Source organism: Euprymna scolopes, chromosome 23, assembly GCF_053919585.1.
Source record: "Euprymna scolopes isolate OS-2025 chromosome 23, ASM5391958v1, whole genome shotgun sequence".
Lineage (NCBI taxonomy): Eukaryota > Metazoa > Mollusca > Cephalopoda > Sepiida > Sepiolidae > Euprymna > Euprymna scolopes.
Window position 1 is genome coordinate 55,914,170 of NC_136504.1, and position 27,174 is coordinate 55,941,343.

At 32.0% G+C, this 27,174-nt stretch overlaps 1 protein-coding gene across 1 annotated transcript in view; it reads left to right on the forward strand.

The window, feature by feature from the left end:
* Positions 1-27,174, forward strand: part of LOC145245909 (sperm flagellar protein 2-like) — a 246,690-nt gene that overhangs the window by 195,173 nt on the left and 24,343 nt on the right. The window contains exons 27-28 of the mRNA XM_080107652.1: positions 7,102-7,288; positions 20,421-20,604. Coding sequence (XP_079963778.1) covers positions 7,102-7,288; positions 20,421-20,604 — 371 coding nt within the window. The remainder of the gene's footprint in view (positions 1-7,101; positions 7,289-20,420; positions 20,605-27,174) is intronic.

Here is a 27,174-nt window from a genome sequence, read left to right on the forward strand (position 1 = left end):
GAACGATTTTGTAAATACTTGACTGTGAAAAAATAGTATAATGTGATATTTGAAAGACATTCTCTTATTTTCAATAAATTCTCTGAGTCGTAGACAACATGATCTAATTGTTTTCTTGCAAAAATCAGCGGTAATTCCCTCCCATTCATATTTTAATAGAACTTTTTTCAGGTTTCTTTTCTGTGCTATTTCTTCAATTACCTTCCAAACAGTTTTTATTAGATTCGGGCCTCTGGTCCATAGGCTGGCAACTTCATCAGGGCGATTCCTTCATTTTCAAATAAAGTCATAACCTTCTGGATCTTGTGGCAAGATGAACTGTCCTGCATGAAAATCACAGATTCATAAGGCCAATGATGTAATTTTGGTTTCATATGCTATTGAAGAAATCTTTTTGTAAATTTTCGCATTTATATTGCCATATCTGCGGAGTATAGGACAAACCTCTGCGGATGAAACCATTCTCTACGCTATCATTCTGCCGCCACCAATTTTAACGGTTTTCTTGACACTTTGAAAAGACAGTCTTTCATCTGTTCTTCAACGGACCAATGTTTTGCCGTCAGAATCAATAAGTTTCCGGACTTTTTTTTATGGGCATTTTTATCGATAGTACACACATGAAACTCTAGTCTCCTTCAAAGTAATCTCCTCCGGTTGCAATGCACTTGTATCGTTCCAACAACTTCTGGAAGGTTCCATAGAAGCCCTCTTGTGTAAGCGTGCCAATGTCCCCCCCCCCGGTCACAAGGTCTTGACTATAGGGAGGGTAAGGAAATGTCTTGTTCATCTTGGTCAAATAGTCTATGATAAGGATGAAGTTGTGTGCATTCTCCTGTTGGAATGCTACTGACCCGGTTTGAAGAGTTGTGGCCTCTTTTGACGGAATCTCTTCCTATTGGGCGCCAATTAAAAAAACATGTTCACTCACATACTCTACGCATGCGCTTTGGTTTCACTTTGAAATGAGAGACTTAAAAACTGGAATACGGGCATGCAATCCTGCATTTTTTAATCCGCAAGAACCCATTTTCCTTGAGGTCTTTTTTCTGTCTCTCCATTAAATTTACGGTCAATCGATATAAATGTGTCAAACGGCTTTTTGTAGACATTCTAACAATTCTTTCATCTTTTTTTCGCGATATTTTTGAAGGGTGTGCCGTTGTTTTTGGTTTTGCATCTCACGTTTATTGGTCTTTTTATTTACTAGTTTAAAAAAAAATTTTTACAGGGTAGTCACCACTTATCAAGGCCTGGAAGACACTCGGGGATAAGGGTTATTGCGTGTACAGTAATCAATGCGATAGTATCGTAGTAATCGTTAGTATTGCAGATCTGAGAAAGTGTCTTACTTAAGGAGGCGGTTCATCAGGAATTTGTTTATGTTGGACTTGAAAACATCGAGGTTGTAGTCAGGTGGGAAACAGGCAAATGGAACAGAGTTCCACTGGCGTGCACTTCTAAGAAAGAAGCTTTGTTCATGGAATCTACGTTTTGGTTTTGGTACAGATAAAGAGAGGGGGAAAAATTTTGACAGTGGTTTCAGCTAGACGGGTGTTTATCGTGAAAGACTGGCGAGGGGTTACACAATGAACGGCACTTTTAATCATATTGCTTAAAAATAAAGTAAATGAACTTTTAATTATTGTTGAAAAACTTCATCGATTTTTTTTCTAACAATGTACATTAAAAGTTTTGACAGGTTATCAACATCGTTCCTTAATTTTTGTCTAGTAGCTTATTTGTTTTGTTCCGTTTAACAAATTGTTATACAACATTCTGGAGCTTTCTATAATATGTATGCATCACACCGTAATCTTTATTCAGTAAAAATTTCATTGCTAATCATGCATTACTTTTTAAATAACACACAAATTTATTATGTTGAATATATATATATATATATATATATATATATATATATATATATATACATATATATATATTGTTTTAACAAAATCAAGATATCAAGGAATAGATTGATAGCAACACAGTGTATTTCATCGTAAGTTACAATTGTTTCAAGAGTGTAGTATCTGTTCTTCAGATGCTGCACTTCTATTTCTTGTTCTCTTTCGGTGGAGGAGAAATCCTTCACGACTGAGACAATTTTTATTTTTGTACCTTTTCTCCACGTTAAAAACGACCACCCTGGTGTCTAACTCTGTCCCGTGGGGAGGCATAGTAAATAGGTACAATTGTTTCAAGACCATTCGAGCAGATTCAAACATTATGTCGTTTGAAAATTTTCATAAGGGCAGCCTTTCGTCAGGCGTATAGAATAAAAAAAAAAAAAACACTTAAACAATGAACATAATGGAGTCCATTTTTCTAATGTGGAAAAAACATGGGAAAATATTTTACCTGCATCTTATCCTTCCAAAGTTATTTTTTAAAGATTTATATATTTACCTATTTTCGTATCTCTATTAACAAAAAAAAAGGTTTCAATCGAATTATGATACAATGTTACCACTAATAACCTATGTTCACTTAATATGTTTTACTAAAACTATTCATTAATTTCTTAAATTAGATTTCTTTATTTTTTATTTAATTTAAATTATTTTTTCAATACAGACTAATCAACTAAGTCTTCAGCTATATTGTTTCGATTCTATGTTAGTTTTGTATCTGGAATCTGCTTTGTTTATTTACAAAAATATCGGCTAACCTATTTCTGTAATTTCAAAAAGCGGTTTTAGTTTAAAACTTATTTTCTAAGGAAAAAATAGTTTAACATTACTCTATATTCAGTGCAGTCTCATTCTTCATTTAAAATAAAAGGATCTACATTTGTTTTTAATTTATTATTTTCTTTCGTTCTTACCTCTTAAGATTTACCATTACAGGATATATTAGACGTTGAAAGGGAGTTAACTGTATGTTTGAAATTTTAAAGGTTTTGTTGAATTATAAGTTACCGAAATCCTAATATTTATTCATAACGTTGAAAGGGAGGTAACTCAATACGTTCGATATTTTAATGTTTTCGCAGAGTTCTAAGTTGGGCAAATTCCTAATACGCATTTATGATTTATTTATTAATTACACAAAAATTAATTAAATCTAAGCTAACCTATTCAAATTATAAGTTTATAATGCATATCTTAATCGTGATACTGATTTTATTCCCAAAGATTTAACCTACGTTTGCCACCCGACCATAATTTTCTGAGGTTATATATGGCTTTAATTCAAATAATATCAATTCAGGAATTAAGTTCTTACATATTTATCTAATAATAGTATATATCCTATTAATAAGTATTCTAATTAATATATTTTTAGCTCCATGTACGTTTTATTCCAATGAAAGTGGAGGTTCACCCCCGATGTTTGCCCGGGATTGAATGATAACCAACAAATATTTCACACTCCTATATTTTTTTTGTCATCAAAATCTGTGAAATCACTTGGGAGGAAGCATAACATGCTCCCATGCAGTAACTTAGTCCAAAATATATGTTATTCTACATTGCACTTTAGAGAACCTACTGTTTCTTTTATAAAATTAAATTTACATGCGGGGATTGAACCTACAGACCACGTCATGCAAAAAAAGAAAAAAGAAAAACAAAGAAACAAAAGAAAAAACACGTAATTTTTCAAGTCTTATAAAATTCTTTGCAGTTAATGAAAAAAAAATTAGGAAATTTATGTGCGGAGTTTGAACCTACAGACCGCGTCATGCAAAAAAAAAAAAAAAAAGAACCTACAATAGAATTTTCACGGCCCGTTGTTCTATCATTGTTGCTAGGCGACGATATGGAAAATGGCTTTACCAATGATAGATAAGTTAAAATAACGGTTTAGATTATCGATTATCGGTAATTATATGGAGGTTTTCTGAGACAAAACTTAACTAAGATCACTCCTAGACTTATACACTGAAATTCTGTAAATTTTAAAGAAAATCTGTTCAGTCGTTTTGGAGTCTATAAGGAACGAACTCTCGCACACACAAAGTTGCATTTAAAGAAAATAGTATTTCGACGATATGGAGAGATGAAAATAGAACACAACAAGCGGATTTGAAACCGACGCTACCAATGTTCTTCTGATCTTCTGTAATACACACACACACGAACACACACACGCAGACACAAACACATAGTATTCTTTCATATTCTAAAACATAGCATGAATTACAAAATGATATAATTCTGGAAAAATGTGACTCGTTGGGTAACCCATAAAGTTTCGGCTAGATTTTTTAAATCAAGAAAAAGTTAGTCTCTCTCTGCTTACGATATTTCCCCTTTCCCATCTTTCTATTTATTTCCCCTTTTCTGTTTCTCTTTTTCTCAAGATATTGGTTAAATAGTATTACTACTTATACTGGTAATCAAATCTTCTATTTTATAGTTCTTTTAACACAAGGATGGAGGGAGCGAGCGAGCGAGAGAGAGAAAGAGAGAGAGAGAGAAAGAGAGAGAGAGAAGCAAATAATAGAAACTATAAAGCAAGAGTTGGGGGAAAATCAAACAACATAAAGTGAGAGAGGGTAAGAGTAATAGACAGAAGCTTAATAAGAAATGGATGACAAGTAAATTGCAAATTGCATCTAATAAGGAAAACTAAAATAGATCTCCTTTAACAATGACCAAATCCCAATATCAAAATATCGAAAAATATCGAAAAAATGCCTTAGCGAAACAAACGTTGATTAACTAATATTTAGTATGATATAGACTTTTACTAGACTTTACTACTAGACTTTTTAGCCCATTAAAAACAAGCACGAGTTATAGGCTGTTGACTTAGAATAAGTGCTTTATGCCAAATTGATGGTTGAATATAGTTAAATTTGTGCTCATTTTGGCATTAAATACTAAACCCTATTAATCCCTATTAATTCCTAACTATAAATCGAACGGATACCATAATACTTAATTCTCTGCCCATTATCATAACAAAGGTATATATAAAATTTCAGCCAAATAAAGTCTGAGAAAAAGTGAACCTTCAGTACTAATCTCTATTAATAGTTAGTGATTAATAGAAATTAATCCATAACTATGTATCGAATGGATACGTAATATTTGATTCGCTGCACCTAACCATAAAATCGGTCCATAAAAAAATTCAGTTGGATCTAGCTTGGAATTATAAAAAAATTGAGACTTGAATGCTAATCCCTATTGATCCCGTTTAATATCTAACTGTGCGTTGAACGGATACGATAATATTTGGTTTGCAGCACCTCATCATAACAAATGTCCATACAAAATTTTATCCAAATCGGACTAGTTGTTTCTAAGAAAAAGTGGAAAAACAGATAGACTAAAACATATATGTTCTACACTCGTAAGACCGTATGGAAATTACATGGTTGCTTACCTGACGTTTTCTATTTCATTTTATTTTAAATATATTGTCAGCTGAATATTTTTAAAGAAATAAAACGAACATTTTAGCTGATAATTACACTTATTTTTACGGAAGAAGACAGTAATTTTTTTCTGTAGTTATTGATCCTGACTGATATTTGTTATTTCAATCGCTGCAATATTGCATCCCTGTGCCTGTTTTACAAGTACTTTAATAGAATGTGCTCTGATGAAATAGCACTTGTACTATGTACTCGACGTACATATGTAGAAGAGGGAACAGGATGGTCTGCTTGTGTTATTGATGATCCCGTCCCCAATGTGTATGTTTGACGAATTGAATGGTAAAAGTATTGAAAAGCAAAAGGTCGCATAATGACGACGGAAACACACCGGTACATATTAGTGAAAGAATGCAGATTTATTTACATGAGAAATATTAAGAATATAGACAGAAAGAATAAGAGTTCGTAGAGAATAAGAGTTCGTTACTTGCGATTGATAGCTGCGAGAGGCTGACGGGCTAGTCAGGGGCGCTGTTGGTGGCCGATGCCACCAACAGGAGCGACTCTTCGTTACATGTTGACTGCTCGAGAGTTCAGCGGAAAAGAGGGACAAATATGAGAGACAGGTAGTCACGTGGCTGTGTCGCTCTTCGGTTATCAGAGTTAAAGGGCGACAATCGAGTTAGCCTAGGAATTTCCATTCCCATATATATTCTCGACGAACAACACAAACAGCAAAATCCTACCTTTTAACTGTTGAGGTCTCTAGATGACAACAAAAAGCCTTCTACTGTAATAGTTTCTTCCCTCACACTTCCAGACTTTGGATTTCCCTCCCTGTTCCCTGCTTCCCAGACTGCACTAACATGCAGAAGTTTAAGTGTCATGTGAACAGACATCTCGCTCTCAAATTCCCACAATCATCTGTTAGATACAATTCCACGTAGTAGCCCCTTACGACTAAGTGGCAATAAGCATTATACAGATTGCTTTGTATCATTTGTATTATTTGGACTACTGTTCCCATCCTGAGTGCTATTTTCATAACGTTTCGTCCGATGTAAGCTCCAACCTTCTTCAGATTATCTTGTCAAACTCGAGAATCTTTCTGTCGAACTCTGAAATCTGTAAAGAGTTTCGAATGGAACCTTCTATTTCATCTATGGGGTTGCATGATCTCATTCTGTCAGCCATGACAGAGTAGAAGTATAAAGCAATTCGTAAGTGTTTCTTAGTATCGCCTGAACTGAGGATTGAACTTTCAACCCCCAGAAGAATGTCGCTTATCTCTGGATTTTTACTAAGTACTTTATCCGTTACACTACGAGTCCTTGCTTGTGAGTATAACACTCAATATGAGAACAGTAGTCTAAAAAAATCCAAATAATACGAATGATCAAAGCTAACCTCAGAAATTCAAATTGATGTTGAAAACAGTAAAATTTCCATGGGCCAAACTAGTAACATTACTACTAATAATACCCTTTATAGTTTTATCTTCTGACCTCCGACCTTCTTGAAGAATAAGTTGCAGATTGCATCTTTACGTTGGAATTGGTCAAATTAGGCATGCAATACATATTCTCACAGATGATTGCGCCCTGATAATACCAGTGTTTCCTGGAATCTGAGCGACAACAAGTCTTTTTTTGATAATCATTGCAAATAACTTTGCTTTATCGCAACAACCGCCCACCATTGATGCTATTCATCTTCCAATTGAAATTTACTTATCTCATACATTTGATATTTCTTTTTTATAGGATTCCATTAATCACACCAACTGGTACCCAATACTTGTCTCCGGATGGAACCGTCCGCGCTGATGTAAAGAAGTGTACAAAAGACAGTTCCACGGAGAACCAACTTGCAACTGATATAATCGAGAAAGAAATCCTTGACATTTATCAGTCAGTCTTTGAAACGGCACTCACTGAAGTAGGCAATTTGGTAAGAAAAACAAATTTTAATTACTTACATTTAATCAGAAACGTTGATGAGTTATTGTACTCACTAGGAGTTCTCACGCAGATCATCATCAAAGATTACTCACTGATAATAAACGGTTGTACTCCTCAGATTTCTAGTATGCTCAACCTCTTTCATTAATCTTTGCAAATGACTTTGTGTTATCACAACAACCGCTTGCCATTGATTTTCACCGGTATTATTATTATTATTATTATTACTATTATTATTATCATTATTACTAGCGGAACCTGTGGAAATTCCACAGAGGATGCATTATATATCTATAAAAGCAAAAATGTGTGTGGACACTAGGAACAGTTTTGATTGGCTAATCTAATAATCAAAACTCCTCATAAACGATGAATCCAATCGTCTGAATTTCAGCATCAAATGAAAGACAATAATTTATTGTTAATCTTGGCGGGGGGGGGGGGGGGTTATTTTTTTTTCTAAGTGAACATTTACAAAAATAAAATTATACGAAACTACCCCCAAAAGACATTGTATATACGAAAATTGCCATTTACATCCAAATCTTACATCTGGTTTCTATAGCAACACACGCGCACGCACATATACACGCACTGACTGCTTGCTTAAATTATTTATAGGTTAAAGAAATATTTTTTTAATTTTAAACTTCTCTTATATTTAATATTTTATTTACATTTTTTAGTTTTTTTTATTAAACAATTACCTTAAAACTTCAAGCAATAACAAATTCTTAAAAAAAATTCTTCACACGTCTGTTTCCTATTTAAAAAACAAAAACGTTTCTTTTCGCCGGTTAATTTATTGTTTCTTCGGTTACACAGCTTAAGTAATCGAAGAAATAATAAATATATCGACAAAAATAAATAAATAATTTTTTAAATGCACTCAAAGCAGAAATCTAGGGTGCAAAAAATTTTTTTTGTTATTGTTTATTATTGTCTGAAATTCTTTCCTTTTATTGAAATAATTAATTATATCGCATTTTCCTTGCATGCAACTTTCCCTTTCAGCTGGGTTGCTAGGATGGTCAAATTTATTTTACTGGGATCGATAATTTACAGAAATTCCTTAATTGATATAGAAATAATATTGATGTAGAAATTGTATATATATATATATATATATATATATATATATATATATATATATATATATATATATATATATATATATAATAAAACATAGAATTTCAACGCAAAAATATTCTTTTAAAAATCACTCCCTGTTAAACCAAATTACCCTATCCAAGCATATTTGGCGACTCAAAGATAACAATATTTCTTTCAATTTGAAATGGCAAATAATAGGATCTTACAAAGCATATAAGCCAGGAGATAAATTCTGTGCACTTTGTACGAAAGAGACCCTAAAAATTTTAAAATATGAAGATATAAAAAATAGAACCACCCTCTTAAATTCAAGAGAGAATTCTTATTTTCGCATGCAGTCATAAACGTTGGTTTAAATTTAATAAATATAAACCGCCTTAAATCATTAAAAATGTTACTTATTAATATTCAATATCAAAATTAAACTATAACTTGACATGCTTATTAATAATAATTTTTGATCATCAATATTATTGTTATTATTAACTGATCTGATATATCGACCATTATTATATATTATTAAAATATATTATTAACCTTAAACTATGATATATATTTTTTAATTTCAGTAAATAAATTATCAAATATTAAATTCAATAATTTCAAAATAGATTATAATATATTGTTTGCTTGATTTATTATCTTATTAATAAATTAGGTTAAATACTAATTATCTCCCTTGCATTGTTTTAATTAAAGTAATAAGATTATCTCCCCCTTTCTTTTTTTAATTTTAAATTTAGCATTTTCGGTCAAACGCATTCTAACCGATATTAAATATTCCATTAGCGTTCTTTTCAAAACTTAACATTTCATAAGTTGAAAAGCTACAATTAACATCCATATGAATACTTTGTCGTTGATTATTGATTTCAAAAGGCGAAGAATCAAAAGATAAAATAATCATATATATATATGTGTGTATGTATGTGTGTGTGTATATGTGTATGTGTGTGTATGTATATATATGTATATATATATACATATATGTGTGTGTCTTGGTATTTAATTTTTAAGTTTTATTAGACATATATTATCATAATGTTATATTTAAACCAAATTCAGATTTATAACTTTATTCTATTTTATTTCTATCTTTGACCCATATTAATTTACTTATCAATTAAATACATACATTTAATTTTTTTTCCAGATACATCTGCCTTACTTTAAATACTAGGTTTATTTATAATATCTTTTACATATACTAGAAACCCTTCCCAATACTTTTGATGATGAGGAAACTTTTTTTTTTTTTTAAATACTATATGTAAAAATTATTGAAAGTAAACTATAACTTGATATGCTTATTAATATTAATTTTGATCATCAATATTAGTGTTAATATTAATTGATCTGATATATCGACCATCATTATATATTATTAAAATATATTCTAAGCCTTAATCTATGATATTTTTTATTTCAATAAATAAATAAATTATCAAATATTAAATTCAGTAATTTCAAAATAGATTATAATATTTTGTTTGCTTGATTTATTATTCCTTAATAATAAATGAAATACTAATTATCTCCCTTGAATTGTTTAATTAAAGAAATAAGATTATCTTCCCCTTTCTTTCTTCAGTTTTAAATTTAGCGTTTAAATCAAACGTATGCTAACCGATATAAAATATTCCATTAGCGTTCTTTTTAAAAATTTATCATTTCATAAGTTGAAAAGCTACAATAAACATCCATATGAATACTTTGACCTTAATTGCTGATTTCAAAAGGCGAAGAATTAAAAGGTAAATAATTATATATATTTATATATATATGTATGTATCTGGGTATATGCGTGTGTATGTATGTGTGTATATATATATGTATATATATATATGTATATGTGTGTGTCTATGAATTTTATTAGAAATATATTGTTATAATATTATATTTAAACCAAATTCAGATTTATAATTTTATTCTATTTTATTTCTATCTTTAACCCATACTAATTTGCTTATCAAGTAAATACATGTCTTTTATTTTATTTTTTTTCCAGATATATCCGCCTTACATTTAATGCTAGGTTTATTTATGGTGTATTTTACATATATTAAAAACCCTTCCCAGTACTTTTGCTGATGAGGAAACTTTGTTTTTTTTTTAAATACTATATGTAAAAATTATTGTCCGTGGCTTAATGTCTACCACTATAAAAACATTGTTTTCCGAAACGATCGTACAAATTATTGACTTTGTTGTTGTTCCTTCTTGTGAAACGGATTTTTAATTTAATTCTAATTTGAATTTTAAATTATCAATCACATTACTGAATATATATATATATATATATATATATATATATATATATATATATATATATGAACAAATGATTAATAAAACATGTTAAAAGACATCTTGAATTTACTTGATTCCTCCAGCCTTGACAGACGTGTTTTAAATATTCTCTCCAGTGCTTTTTCTTTTAATGATTTGGAATTCATTCCATTTGCGAATTTTTCCAAGGAACTCTGCCTTTTGGATCATTTTGGACCATTTGGAACTTACCCATTGGATTGGAAATTTTTAATTCGACCGTTTTGGATTTGCCATTCTTGGATTTTTTACCCTTCACCGGACTATCCATTCATGTGAAATCTTTTTATCATTTTTCTTTTACCTCCTATTCCCCTTACCTCACCCTTTTTTTAACCAAGTAAGATCCGTGACTTACTTGTAGTTTCATTAAATACTTTTACATGCAAAATCCGATCCCGCATTTTGCTAATTCCTGCCCTCTGATGAGAAGGAGAGTATTTCTTCGAAACTCCGCGGATTAAGGACTATCCACTTATCTTGTGCTTCCTTTTTTAAAATTAAATATGTTTTTAACTCTTTTTCAAGATGTCTTTTAACATGTTTTATTAATCATTTGTTCATATTATAAGCTCTATTTCCTTTTCGGTTTTATTGAGCTTTTACATCTGATTGAGATTAGTTTACTTGTAAATATTAACTCTTTAATATTTATAATATATTTTAAGTTTACCATTTTGATTACCTTGGTAAACTTATTGTAATTTTCATTTTATATATATATATATATATATATATATATATATATATATATATATATATATATATATATATAACTACTTAATTTACTCACATAAAATTAATATACGAAAGTATAGATTAATGCGTAAACTTTAAGTATTTACTTCAAAAGTGCTCAATACGTAGGTAGAGCTAGTTAGTAATTTATAAAATATATATGGCGATTAAGCTACACTGAATATTCCGCGTTCCATCCACTCTAGGACTCTCCAGGCTTATGCGCGAATTCTGTTGTTGTTTGTCGTTTTTATATGCTCAATAGAAGATATATAAACTAGCATGGGTGGCCGGCGTTGCCTGGGTGTTCGGAGGTATATGTTGAGCAAAAAAAAAAAAAGTGGTAGTAGAAAGGCAGGCTCGAACCCGTACCGCAAAGGAGGAAAAGACCGGGGAAAAAACCTGATGTCTTTGCTGTTACGACCACCGCCAAACCGGAACTGACGTAAGTTTTAATTAAGGCTAGACAATCGAAAGGAGAGGATGACTTTCGAAAATTTCGGCGAAAAAATCGACTCCCCTGTAGAAAAGTGCCCAGTTGATGGTGAAGATATTAATGTTTTAGCCCATTTTTTGATATTTTTCGTCTGAAAGGTTGAACTTAAAAACGATACTGATCTTGTACAAATCCGTCGGCTCTGTCGAAAGTGTTGAGCAGACATGCAAGCATACATACATACATACATACATACATACATACATTTATATATTAGTAACTACATTTTCGACCCAAACCGATTAAAAAGCTTGCCCTTTCTCTGAATGCTCTTTATGTAAAATTTCAAATGTTTAGACCAAAAATTGTCTGAGTAATTTGGTAGTGACCGAAGCGGTCAAATATTTTTTAACTTAGACTCCTATTATGACCTCTTAAGATTTACTGTTTTGCGCTCAAATCAAGTTATTAAGTTAGATCCATGTCCAAAGAACCTATGTCTAAAATTTCAAGTGGTTATACCCAAAATTGTCAGAGGAGTTTGGTAGAGTTCTCAAAGGTCAAATCGTTGCACTTTGGCCCTTTAACAGCCACATTTCTGGCTGAAAACGAATTATAAAGATTTTTCCAAGTCTCAGTACCCTGTATATCAAATTTCGAGTCTGTAGACTGAGTTATTGTGTAGAGAAATGTACACAGACAGACACACACACAGAGACTTTCACTTTTATAGATATACTAGCATGAGTGCCCGGCGTTGCCTGGATGTTTGGAGGTTTCTGCTGAGCAAAATAAAAAAAGAAAAAAAGGTCAATTTTTTAAACTTTGATCCCTATTATGACCTCTTAAAATTTATTATTTTGGGCTCAAATCAAGTTAAGATAGATCCATGTCCAAAGAACCTATATCTAAAATGTCAAGTGTGTAGAACCAAAATTGTCGGAGGAGTTTGGTAGAGTTCTTAAAGGTCAAATCGTTGAACTTTGGCCCCTAAACAGCGAAATTTGTGGCCAAAAACGGATCACATCGATTTTCCCAAATCTCAGTGCCCTGTATATCAAATTTCGAGTTTGTAGACTAAAAATTGGCAGAGTTATTGCGTAGGGAAATGTACACAGACACACAGACACAGACAGACACACAGACACACAGACACGTTCACTTTTATATACTAGCAGTTCCGCCCGGCTTTACTCGGTCCCTATGTACTGTTCATAACTTTATATGCATATGTATATATTAAAAAGTGTGAACATGTACGGTAATGCCTTTCTATATAATAGGTTTCCTTAACTACCGTAGAGAAAAGTTGTTAGAGACCGCAGATGTCATTTTTTTAAAAACTTTGACCCCAAAAGTGTATGTTGAGCAAAAAAAAAAAAAAAAGTAGTAGTAGGAAAGCAGGCTCGAACCCGTAACGCGAAGGAGGAAAAGAATGGGGAAAAAACCTGATGTCTTTGCCGTTACGACCACCGACAAACCGGAAGTGACGTAGGTTTAAATTAAGGCTAGACAGTCGAAAAGAGGGGATGACTTTCGACAATATCGGCGAAAAAAGCGACTCCTCTCTGTAGAAAAGTGCCCAGTTGAAGGCGAAGAAATTAATGCTTTCAGCCAATTTTTCGATATTTGTCGTCTGAAAGGTCGAGATTCAAAACGATACTGAACTTGTGAAAATCCGTCACCTCTGTCGAAAGTTTTAGGCAGACATGCAAGCATACATACATACATACATACATACATACATACATACATACATAATTTATATATTGGTAGCTCAAATTTTCGACCCAAACCGATTAAAAGCTTGCCCTATTTCTGAATACCCTTTATGTCAAATTTCAAATGTTTAGACCAGAAATTGTCTGAGTAATTTGGTAGAGACCGCAGGGTTCAATGTTTTTAAAAATTTGATCCCTATTATGACCCCTCAACATGTACTTTTGGGGGCTAAAATCAAGTTATTAAGTTAGATCCATGTCCAAGGAACCAATATCTTAAATTTCAAGTGTGTAGACCCAAAATTGGCGGAGGTGTTTGGTAGAGTTCTCAAACATCAAATGGCTAGAATTTTGACCCCTTAACAGCCAAATTTCTGGCCGAAAACCGATGACAAATATTTTCCTAAATCTCCCTATCCTGTATATCATATTCCGAGTCTGTAGATTAGAAATTGACAGAGTTATTGTGTAGGGAAATCTACACAGAAAGAAAGACACACAGACAGACAGACACTTTCACTTTTATATATATATATATATATATATATATATATATATATATATATAGATATAGATATATAGATATAGATATATAGATAGTTAGATGGATAGACATATGTATAAATATATATGTATAAATATATATATATATATACTAGCATTTCAGCCCGGCGTTGCCCGGGTGTTTGGAGGAGTATATTGAGCAAAATAAAAAAAGAAGTCAATTTTTTAAAATTTGACCCATATTATGACCCCTTAAAATTTATTGTTTTGGGCTCAAATCAAGTTATTACGTTAGATCCATGTCCAAAAAACCTATATCTAAAATTTCAAGTGTTTAGACTAAAAATTGTCGGAGGAGTTTGGTAGAGTTCTCAAAGGTCAAATCGTTGAACATTGACCACTTAAAAGTCAAATTTCTGTCCGAAAACCGATCACATCGATTTTCCCAAATCTCAGTACACTGTATATCAAATTTCGAGTCTGTAGACTTAAAATTGACAGTTATTGCGTAGGGAAATGTACACACACAGACGCACAGAGATGTTCATTTTATAGATATAATAGATAGAGTAAACAAAAATATATACGTATACATAAATATATATGGAAACAATTTTGTGTTTACTGTAAACTTTTTAAAACAAATATTATTCCAGTATAAATCATGTAGAATATCTGCATGAATATAATTACACATAATAGTTTACTTAAGATGATAATCCCATGAGAAAACCGAAAAAACTAATAGGGAATTAATTAAAATGAATGTTTAAAAGAATATGCAAATAAGCTAGATCTTCTGTTAGTGAATGCAATTCCACAACCCATATATAAGAAAATTGTATTATCTTTTTTTAAAATAAATAGAAAAGAGGGGTTTTAATATTAATATCAATACACAGAAAAGAAAAACGATTTTATAGGAGTATAGAAGATAGATAGATTGATAGATTAAACAAAAATCTATACGTATACAAAAATATATATGGAAACAACACTGTGTATCCTGTAAACTTTTTACGCGAATATTATGCAATTATAAATCATGTAGAATATCTGCATAAATATAATTACACGTAATAGTTAACTAAAGATGATCATCTCATAAAAAACCGAAAAAACTAATAGGGAATTAATTAAAATGAATGTTTAAAAGAATACGCAAATCAACTAGATCTTTTGCAGATGAATTCAATTCCATGACCCATATATAAGAAAATTGTATTTTCTTTTTAAATAAATAGAAATTGGGGTTTTAATATGAATATCAATACACACAAAAGAAAACAGAATTCATAGGAGTATAGAAGATAGATATGTATAAATATATACATATTTTATTTATTATTTGCATATGCTGTTGTTTATTGTTGAGTTAGAAAGGGTGTCAGTCGCTGGATTGAACTTATTTCCCCCCTATTATTTGCATATATTTATGTAGTGAAAATTGTTTGAATAAAATTAATTCATTAGTTAGTTAGTTAGTAGATGGAATTAATAATTTTATAATTTACATAAAAATTAATAATTTTATTATATCATAATTAGGATCATTTAATTCTTTCTAACTCAACAATAAACAACAACATATGCAAATAATAAATAAAATATTTATCAATATTCAAATTTTATTTTTAGCTGCAATATTTTAAGTCTAAAAAATTCTTATTTTTTACTTTACTAGAATATCTTGTTCTTTACTTTTCCAGGTTGAATTTCTTGTCCTTTACTTTTCCAGGTTTAATAAAATCTTAAGAATATTACTTTTCATGCGTGCATTTTTCCATATAATCCATGATTTTTCCAGGCATTGCTATTGTATTAATATATAAATTTATAATATTTATTAATGATTGTCAAAAAAAGTTAGCTCTCAAACACACATTTATGCAATATTTATCATTCAATCACAGTAGTTCCGAGCCAGGGTCTCTACCGAGACTGCGGTTCATGAATTCGTGATCTGTATAGAGCGTAAACTAACAAAAAAGAAGATGGCACTCGGTGTCTTTTTAGATATCGTTGGAGCTTTTGACAACATACCCTTCAGTAGTATGTTCAAGTCGCTACGAGAACTCAATGTGCCACCAGTACTCATCCGATGGATTGAGTATATGGTGAGGCACAGAACAGTTCAAGTAGAACTACTGAGGGCAACTGTTAAAAGGGAAGTAGTTAAATGAAACCCCCAAAGTGGGATTTTATCACCTTTACTATGGAACTGTATGCTGAATCCTCTTTTAAAGGAGTTTAAAATAGGGTTAGGGTTAGGGTAATATTTATGCCCAGGCTGCTGCTGATGACATCGCAGTGCTGGTCGCGGGTTCAAAAGCATCATTGGTCAGACGCATTGCCAAAATGGCACTACATTTTTCATCAAATGTGATAGCGAAAAATTTGAGTTCATTCAAAGAATATGTATATCATAGAATTCACTAATATTTTTAATCGATAACTTCACCATTTTTTGCTATAAAATCATAAGGAGAGTTAAAAAAAAATTAGTTATTAAAAAAAAAGTTCGGTTTTTTAATTATAAAAACAAAGCGATACACGGGATTGAACCTAAAATCTTTCCACCAACCCCCGGTACTCTAACCGTTACGCTAACATATCATATTGGCAAAATCGCAGTAAAAAATATTTATATACAAAAAAAGTTATGCAAAATAAAAAAAAGCGTTAGTCACTTATGTACTTACTCTCCTGTTTGTGAACCCACATATTTTGTTGTAACTTTTTTTCTACTGAACCAATTTTCGAATTTTCTTTTTCAAAATGTAGCTAATGAGGTGTTCTATCCAACAATATAACCTGTTTGAAATTTGGTTGCGAACGGAATTAGTGGTGGGGGTTTGAATGTGTCTCGATTCATTCAATTTCAGACTTAAGCATATATTCAACCACTACCGTGGTTGAATGAGACCACTACCGTGGTTGAATGATATATATATATATATATATATATATATATATATATATATATATATATATATATATATATATATATATAAAAATTCGTATTCCTGTTTGTTTATTTGTTCACAATTTCATTAATATATACAAAAGGTACGTTAGTTTAGTATTTCATTTGTTTCTATATAAATAGTATGATTCTTTAAAAAAATACGATTAAGACGTCACGTCATTTGTTTATTATATTTAGGAAAATCAATTGTACTAAATAACTGTATGTTAGTTTAAGGTTCTAGCGAAAAAGTTATTTTAATTGTCCTGTTTAAGATTGGTATTTCATCAACTTTAAATAACAATTATATTGATAATATATTTAATTACATTTATTTGGAATTATTACTTCCGACATCGATGTTTTTTTTTTATGAAACGAGTAGAGTTATTTTCCCTGATTAGTTTTTTTTTATGTTCCAAAGTTCGAAAGATAAAAAAAAAAACTCTTGCCAAATAAATAATTTGGTAATCGCAAGACGTTTCTAGCGTGGAAAAATAATTTCGTGCAGACGGAAAGATGTTTTGCTTTATTTTTAAATATTCGATACTCTTGCATACTTTGACTTGAATTCTCGGGAATTCCCGTCAAGCATGGATCGGGTGAGACCGGCAATCATCGGTTTAAGCCGAGCGTTGTAACAGACGCTTTAAAAGCAAACAAACCGGAAAAAATACAAATTTAAATAATCAAAAATAACAAAAACCTACCTTTAAAGGACTGAAAATATTTTTATTTATTTTATATATATATATATATATATATATATATATATATATATATATATATATATTTGCAAATTATTTATCAACAAAAAGTTTGTTTTTTTTCCTTCAAGAAAAGGTAAAAGTTCTACTTTTTTTCACCGTAAATTCTTAGGTGTAAGTACAAGTTTTTTTAAAGACTTTTTGTTCAGTCATGTTTTTTTTTGGGGGGGTACATAAATTGTACATATATATATATATATATATATATATATATATATATATATATATATATATATATATATATATATGCATTAGAAAATGCATAAAAATATGTTTACGAAAAGCATAAATTGTCAAACGAAAGTACAGGAAAAAATTACTTTTTTTTTCAAGAAAACTTAATATCTTTATTTTATTTTATTCTTTTACGGCTGTTCATTGCCGATGGAAAAACCTTCTCGAGATAAGGATATTTCCTTAGGGATCTTTTACTTCGGTTGACTATTGGACGGCCATCGACGGCAAAGAGGGAGAAGATAGGGTAAAGCAAATTCGTACTCCTTTATTTGAGCGATTACATTGACATGTTTATATCTGTTCTTTTATTTTTGAAATTGTTTTGTATATGTGTGTGTGTGTGGGGGGGGTATCGACGTTACCCATGATTTAAATGATTAATATCCGTAGTATAGTAGGTGTGTTTAAAACGGAACTTTATGTCCACCCAGGCAACGCCGGGTACCCAATGCTAGTATGTAATATATTGATGTTGGTATCCTGTAGATATTCAACATAAATGGAGATGCTCTGATATTATTGTAGCTCTTTTGTTAAAACTGCAAAAGCATTTATCTAAGCTAGCAGGGACGCCCGGTGTAGCCCAGTCGTAAAGTACGCTTAAATATATTTTAATTCTTGCAGATTTCGTATATACTATTATAGAGTTAATGTTTTATCGATTTTTATATATTATAAAGTTGCGATTTCAAAAATAAGAAAAAAATATATACATATGTCTTAGGTGTATCAGCTTGAATGAAAACGTGCGTGCGCGCGCGTGTGTGTAGTAAATTATCAAAATATATATGGCAATTACTAGGTTGGTGGGTTGTTTTTGTTTTGCGGCTTATCAACCCTTTTTAGGTTATTTAATGCCAAATCCAGTTATTTTGAAGAAAAGATTTTTTAATAGAATATATTTGTTTTTATTTCAAGTCGGTTTCTATTTAACTCATAGTTAGAACCCTAACAGGTACTACTACTCCGGGTCAGAGTGGACCTGGGAGCAATGGCAATTAAAGGGTGGCTCCACACTCCCCAAAGCCAGCAAACTGGGGCCTCACCATCAAATATAGTTTAAGGTCATAGCCAAGACTGCAATTACTAGGGATGGGATGATTCCTGATACAATTACCAATTTCGTATAAAATTCACGATTCCGATACAATTACCGATTCCGATTCTTTATAAATATCTAAATATTTAACTATAAAGTTCTTATTTTTTACGATTACCGTAAAAACGCATGTTAAATGTGCAGATATTTTCTCCAACATAAATATACACTTGTGATGGATGATCTATCGATTTTAGTTTTACTAATTGTTTAAAATCAATAGATATTCATTATTTTAGTATTACTATCAGTAGTAGAAAAATTTTTTAAAAGAAAATCAAATAAAAAAGCCAATTAAAAAACTCGTTTTTGGCATCGAAAAAATCGGCACAAATTTTTTTGATTCCGATACTGATTCCACTACCCCAATACCTCAATACCCCCAAAAGTTCAGAATTTTTTTTATTTCCGACTCTGATTCCAATTGATCATCCCAGATGGTTTTTTACGTTTCATCCCCATCAGGACTCATCAGGCTAAAATGTATTTTATTGTCATATTTATTCTCATAACTTACTACCTAGCTCTACTCTCGCACTAAGCACTAGTGAAGTAAACACACACACATATATGTGTGTGTGAGTGTGTGTATGTGTGTGTGTGTGTATTAGCTTTCTGTTAGTGTGGACGATATATGTGGCAGTGTGTAGGTTTATGTAGACATTGTGTATATATTCTTGCTTTTGTTTACTTTTTTATTATATGTGTGAAATTATATATAAGTGAGTTCAGTAAGCAGGGTTTGTATATGCTGCCTTTCATCAGTGTATGATTATGAATTTTCTAGCACTTTCATTGATCTCCAAGAGAGAGACAGAAGCATAGTCATGTCTTCAACCTTTGTATGCTTTTGGCTCACTCCGTGTTGTAATTCTCATTTTGATAGATCAACTCTAATGATCATAGGTGATTGTTTGCTTACGGACGTACTTGTAAGCCAGTCACACGAGCACTATTTTACAGTTTTATCCTTTTCTCGTTTGGAGCCTCATATTGTACCCAGATATAATCACTTTTCTTAGATAATAAATATGTTGCTTTGACCTTCATGACTTCTAGACTTTTATTTGGTTAATTCATGGTTTAATCTTATTTATACATTAATTTAGTCAACTGCCAAAGTTAAGTTTTAATGTTTTCTGCACATTGATTTATTTACCATTTTATCTGAACATATTGAATATGTTGGCGTTATAATCTGAATGCTTTACAGATTAATGCCGAGTACACAGCCAGAGAAATTGAAGAAGAAGAGGAAAGGCTGAAGGAACTTGAAAAAGAAACCAATAAAATTATAGTTGCTGACAAAGGGAAGAAAGACCCAAAGGGTAAAAAGCAAGATGATAACGCAGCAAAAAAAGGAAAGAAAGATGAACCAATCGTTTCCCCAACTAAGGGTATTTATATATTTTAATGTTTTTTTTTGGTTTTTTTGACCGACTATTTCTAACAGAGAAAGTGTTTACTTTGATAAAGAAAGAATTGTAGCGTTTTCATTAATGAGTAATCAATAATCCAAAGAAACGTCTTTTCATACTACGCGCACGTGTGGAGTTTTTGTACGTGCTTACCACTTCTTGAACAGAATACAGAGTGGAACAATAAAATTGTCGCCCTAGAAAAGGCGACATGATTCCATTTAGGTTTGATGAAAATCAGTTTTCTTTTTTTTGTCACAGACCACTTACTAGTTGGCCAGTTGTGTACAAATCCCAAGAGTGATAGGAGCCTTCTATTATGTCTAAAAGTGACATGTTTAACGAGTGGGATCATAAATGCGCCGCTGTACAACACATGCTCTCCACCTATCCAAGTTTTGACAGCAGGACCATTGTCGACATTCTCAAAATGCATCGATGGATTGCTACGAATAACAGGGACGTGCCTAGGTTGATGAAAACATTATGGTTTTTGGTGTGGTTTCAAGTGAAGACCACTTCATGCCACATCACAGATTCAAAGTCGGCTTAAAAATGAATACCAAAGATGTACTGAAGAGTGTGGTGATCCCCTGGTGCAATCAGGTGGCCGCTGGCGGATCCTGGGTGTGGCAGCAGGACTCGGGGCCGACCCACAAGTCCAAAGAGATGCAGGCTTGGCTTCAGAAGGAGTGCTACAACTTTGTACCCTTCTCTCACTTGCTCCCCTCCTCCACACGACCTGAACCTGCTGGACTACTTTGTTAGGGTATATGTCGAGAACATCACCAACATGACCTCCCACAACACCAAAGCCAGCCTGATCGCTGCCATCTACCAAATATTTGCAGAGCTCCTGCCAACACTTGTGGAAAAGGTATGTCTTCAGTTCTTGACCCGTATATACAGGCAGTTATTGAGGCTGAAGGCGGCTACATTAAATAGATGTCAGCTCTACTACATAATCAAGTTCCCTGAATTAATTTTTTTTCAATAAAAGTTTAAAAATAATGCTGTAATGTTGTTTTCTTTAGGGCGACAACTTTTATTGTTCCATCCTGTTGTTCTGCACCACTTTTATTATTTAATCTAGATGTAACACTACTAAACTGTCTGTCTGATATCTTTATTCTTATTTTCATCAAAATATTACATGATTATTATTCTAGAGAGTCTCTAAAATCTAAGACGTAAGCTTAAGGTGTCTTAAGAAAAAATTGAAATTCAAGGAATCTTGCTTAATTAATGACCAACAATCAAATTCAATGCAAATGTGTGGTGCTCATATTATGCCCCATAAAATTCTTTAGAAAAGCTACAAAGAAGCTGAAAAATGATGCAAATGTATTTATGAATGTCTAATACATATTGCTAAAATTCAACAAAAATTCAAGGTACCTGAATTTTCAAAATGAGCATTAATATTCTCTCTTTGTCTTTTTTTTCATAAAAATAAATTAAACTAAATATACTCCACATTACCCACTCTTATGTTTAGCATCTGTGTTCCAAAATTTATAATGACCAGATAATTAGTTTAGGTGTGAATCCAGCATATACAAGTAGATAAACATATACACATACCTGACTTTATATATAGAGAGATATTGCACAGAATGATTCGAATGTTTCATCGGAATTTTTCTCAAGAAAGAAACATGTTTTTAAAGTATATCTTTGTGCAACGTTTTCATCAATCAATAAACGAAATAAAATTCTTTTTATACATGCATGTGCAGGGTGTTTATACCGGTCTCCTTTTTATTCTCTTCATATTCATTGCTGTTTCTCTTCGCCGTGTTTCATGAGCGGCCGTCGGTCGTCTTGTCTTTTTAACTAAGATAAATAAAGCTTCTTTCTTGCAGGAAAGACACAAGTCGACGTTTGCTGAGTTTTCTTCAAGATCTTATTTGGAGAGAATGCACTTAGAAGAGAGAGACTAATGTTATCTTCATAATTATTTACTTCTAAAACTTAACTTTCTATTTAACGAAATGAGTGACGCATAGAGACAGATATTAAAGTAACATTCGTTGAGATTTTAATTTATTTTTTATATTTTTACATACATGCGTGGGGTGTTCATGCACACTAATCTTTTATATGCTTACTGCTTCTTTTCATGGCTGCTGTCTAGTGTTCATTGCATAACTTACTTTATATTCCTCTCTTTCCCTCTGACCGTGATTCGCCATCAGTGCTGCTAGACGAATAAAAGTTTTTTCATGCAGGGAAGACACAAAGAGACGTCTTTCGACTTTCTTCACGGTTTTATTTGGAGAAAATTGATTTTCAATGTTATTTTAATAATTATTTACTTCTTAAACTTAACTTTCTACTCGACGAAATGAGTGACGCATACGGTCAGACATTGCAGTAACATTCGCTGAGATTATAAATTTCTACATCATGTGCCGTGTTCCGTTTGCATGGCTTCCATGGAAAGACTGATCTGAAAACCCCAGTTTTTTCTCGCTTGAAAACTTTGTCATTCTTCATTGTTTCTCTCTGTTTTGTCTACGTGTTTGGCCTCTACCCTCTACCCTCTGCCTCAACTTTACGGCACTTGTCTCCCATTTAACCCTGGGAACAATTCTGTTTTATAGATGTAGGTTATCATTAGGGTTGTGGCAACAGCATATTCTTTTTATTTTTTGGACTCTCGAGTATATATCCGACATAGACACAATTAATCAACCGAGAACCACATCAGTCTATATAAAAAACATAAGATATTAACGGGGATATACTCAAGAGTCAAAACAATGAAAAGAATATGCTGTTGTCACAGCTCTAGTTATCATGTACTTAAAGTGATTTTTATCAATTTTTTTACAAATCCAATATTGCTGACAGAGAAAGACTTAATTTGAAAAAGAAAGAATTGTAACGTTTTCATTAATTAACAATTTCTTTTATGCATATATGCATATTAGTCTTTTACACACTTTCCGCTTCTTTTCATGGTCCCCGTCCTGTTGCATGAATTACCTTATCTTCCTCTTTTTTCTTCTAATCGGGATTTGTCGTCAGTGTTGCTAGATGAATAAAACATCTTTCATGCACGAAAGACACAAGGGAATGTTGGCTGAGTTTTCTTCAAGATTTTATTTGGATAGAATGCACTTAGAAGAGGGGGAATAATGTTATCTTAATAATTATTTACTTCTTAAACTTCACTTTCTGCTTAACGAATTGAGTGAATCAGACACACAAACGGACACCGAAATAAGATTCACTGAGAGAATCAGCTTCTTTACCATAGACCGTGTCTCGTCCCCATGACTTCTACCGAGAGATTGATCTGAAAACCCCAGTTTTCTCTCGCTCAAAAAACGTGACGTCATTCTTCAATAAAATTTCTTTCATGCAGGAAAGATAAAAGGAGACGTTTGCTGAGTTTTATTCGAGGTTTTATTTGGATAAAATTGACTTACAATAGAGTGACCAATGTTATTTTAATTAAAGTTTTCTTCGAGGTTTTATTTGGAGAAAAGGTGCTTAGAAGAGGGAGACCCATGTTATAATTATTTTCTTAAATTTAACTTTCTATTTGACGAAATGAGTGACACATACATACATGAAGTAACATTTGCTGAGATTATCAATTTTTACATCGCAGGGTGTTTATGCATAATTTTATGACACCGCCACTTCTATTCATAGTCGCCGTTTCATCTACTATTTGTCGATCGTCTCGCCTGTTTAAGACAAATAAAACTCCTCTTTTGAAGAAAGTTTAGTAGAAGCAGATGCTCGCTGAATTTTCATTAAGGTTTTATTTGTAGAGAATTTACTTATGGGGAAAGAGATTAAATGTTTGTTTTTAACTTTAACTTTCTAAGTTAAGAAATGAATGACGTAAACAGACAGAGATCAAAGTAACATTCACTGACATTATCAATTTTTTTTTACACTATTGGCTTTCCAAAGAGAACTGATCTTAAAACGTGTTTTCTCTCAGCTCGAAAGCGTGACGCCATTCGTCATCTTCCAAGTTTGTTTTTACTTCTGGGCTCTGGCCTGACTTTATGTCATCGATCTCTGGAAACCATTCCACTTGCAGTATTTTCAGTACTTATGCAGCATAGGGACCGTGCTGTCGTCTGAATTTTCTGTGTAGGTTATGTAAAATGCTGCAAGGTACAGAAACACTGAGCCAGTGAAATCGCAGCAGCCAACGTAATCTAAGAAAAAAATTATTTAGTTTATTTATTATATAAATTAAACATTTTTAATATTTATTTTGGTTTGAACAAAAAGTAATAAAAAGAAAAAAAGCATACATAAAAAATTGTTTGCTGTCAGTTGTTTGTTATTCAAAAAATAAACATTCATTTATAAAATTTAGTGTTTTTTTTTCTTTTTGATTTGACTTTTCATTTTCTTAAAGTTTCGTATAAACCTTTCATTAATTATTCCTTGTATTTTCTGTATAACAACAAAAATAAAACTGTTTTTATTTTTTTCTATTCATTTTTCATTAAATAATCTTCGTAATAACAGAAATAATATATCTTTCATTGAAAAAATTGGCTAGAGTTTGTGCAAAAAGCAAAAAAAAAAAAAAAAAATACCACGAAAATTTTATCTGTCACCTTCAGGCGTTTTACGTAAACTGCCCAGAAAATTCTGATGATAGCATGATCGTTGTTTTGCATAAGAATAAAACTGGTTAGTCGAAAATAACAGGAAATAAAAGTTCAGTCAAGATCAACTTGTTGAATTCTAAGTTAAAATTACTGGAGTTGATAGAAATAAATATGACGTCATATGGCAGAAGGAGAGAGTGAGTGAGAATAGTCGGCAGTTTATTGGGAGTTCTACACGTGTGAACATGTTATTTTAAAATGCTATAATGAGATATGATTAAATAATGATTATCGATCTTTCTCTGTCTCCCTTCCCCCACCCCATTGGTTGGTGACTTGGACCAAAGATCAAGGCGAATAAACCGTCTCCGTTTTCAACAGATTATTTTGATTTAGTGATTTTTCTAGGTATAAAAGAACAGTATTTATACAAGTATAATAAGGACCGTGTTAATTTTGCCGGTAGTTTTCATAAAATCCCAGAAGATGCTAAAAAAAAGTTTTATGATTTGTATTTTTATTATTTCGTATATACGTCAGCCAGTTTTGTTTTTTCAATGAAAACTGAAGATAATTAAATAAAAAAAATAATTGAAAAATGAAAATATTGTTTTTGTGGTTATGAAGAAAATACAACACATACATTTATGAAATTTTTAGGAAAATCACAATTCAAATAAAAAAAATTATTGTAAGGAAGGTACATGAATAAACATTTATTGTTTTAATAACAATGTTTATTCACATTACATTTAAATCTTTGCATGCCGGTACAATCGAAGGAGCAGGGAGCAGGGAGCAGGGAGGGAAATCCAAATGCAAGTGGCATGAAGAAAAAAAGCTATTAGAGTAGAAAATCTTCCGGCATATAAGGACATCTACAGAACGAGTGCGAATTTATTGCTAGACGGGTTGGTCAGGAATATTCACATTGAGTGGGGGTAGGTGCACTAAGTTCGTCGGAGCATATTCTATGGAAGTACTTGTAAAACAAGCACAAGAATGTAACACTGCAGTAAAAGAGACTGGAGCTTGGACGAGTGTTAGACATTATTTTTGCACCCTCTCTAAGAGGGAGAGGCTAGTTGTGGATGCACCAGATTATTTACTTAGACTTAGAAATTTTCGCATCCTGCGCTGCCTGAGGCAGTCAAAGTATACCGTCGTTTTCGACCTAAAGCCAGATCCAAAGTGTCCGTCCAGCTTCTTTCTGTAACAATCAGATCTCTCTCTATTGTCTGCTTTTGGTCTGTCTCTTCTTATTTTTCCATCAGGGTTCCATAAGAGTACTTGGTTGACAATTCTCTCTGGGGCCAATCTTAGGGTATATCCGAGCCAGCCTAGTCGTTTGCAGATTATTGACGATACTACATACTGATTAATAGGATCTCTAACTTCTTGGTTGGTAATCCAATCACCCCATTTGATCCCTAGAATCTTCTATCGCACTTGGAATCAAACGGATCTAACTTTTTATCTTGGCTGATTTGAGATGCCAAGTTTCATTTCCATATAGCATTGTAGACAAGATGTTGCTGTTATCAAATCTTAATTTAGATCTAAGAGTGGATATTTTGTTCCTCCAGATCTTGCAGAGCTGATTAAATACTACAGAGTGCATCTGACCAGATGTGGAAACACTGCTCCATTACTGAGTTAATAGTGAATTCATAGAAATAGTTGCAGGTGTAAAAAGTGACATTTTTGCTGCCCAAGTCTCCACCCAGGCTGCCCCCATCAATTTGCCCTCTATCACAACAGCTCCTTACGCTTCAGTTGTGAGAATAACATCTAAATAATATGAGATTACATGCATACAAACATTTTTAAGAGAATAAGAGTTTCTTCTGTATTTTAGATCATTATCGACACCCTTTGATTATTTTTCAGTTTGTCACAAACTGCTTTTACTATATGGTATACGTACATGAAAGACAGAATGGAGAAACAATTTAAG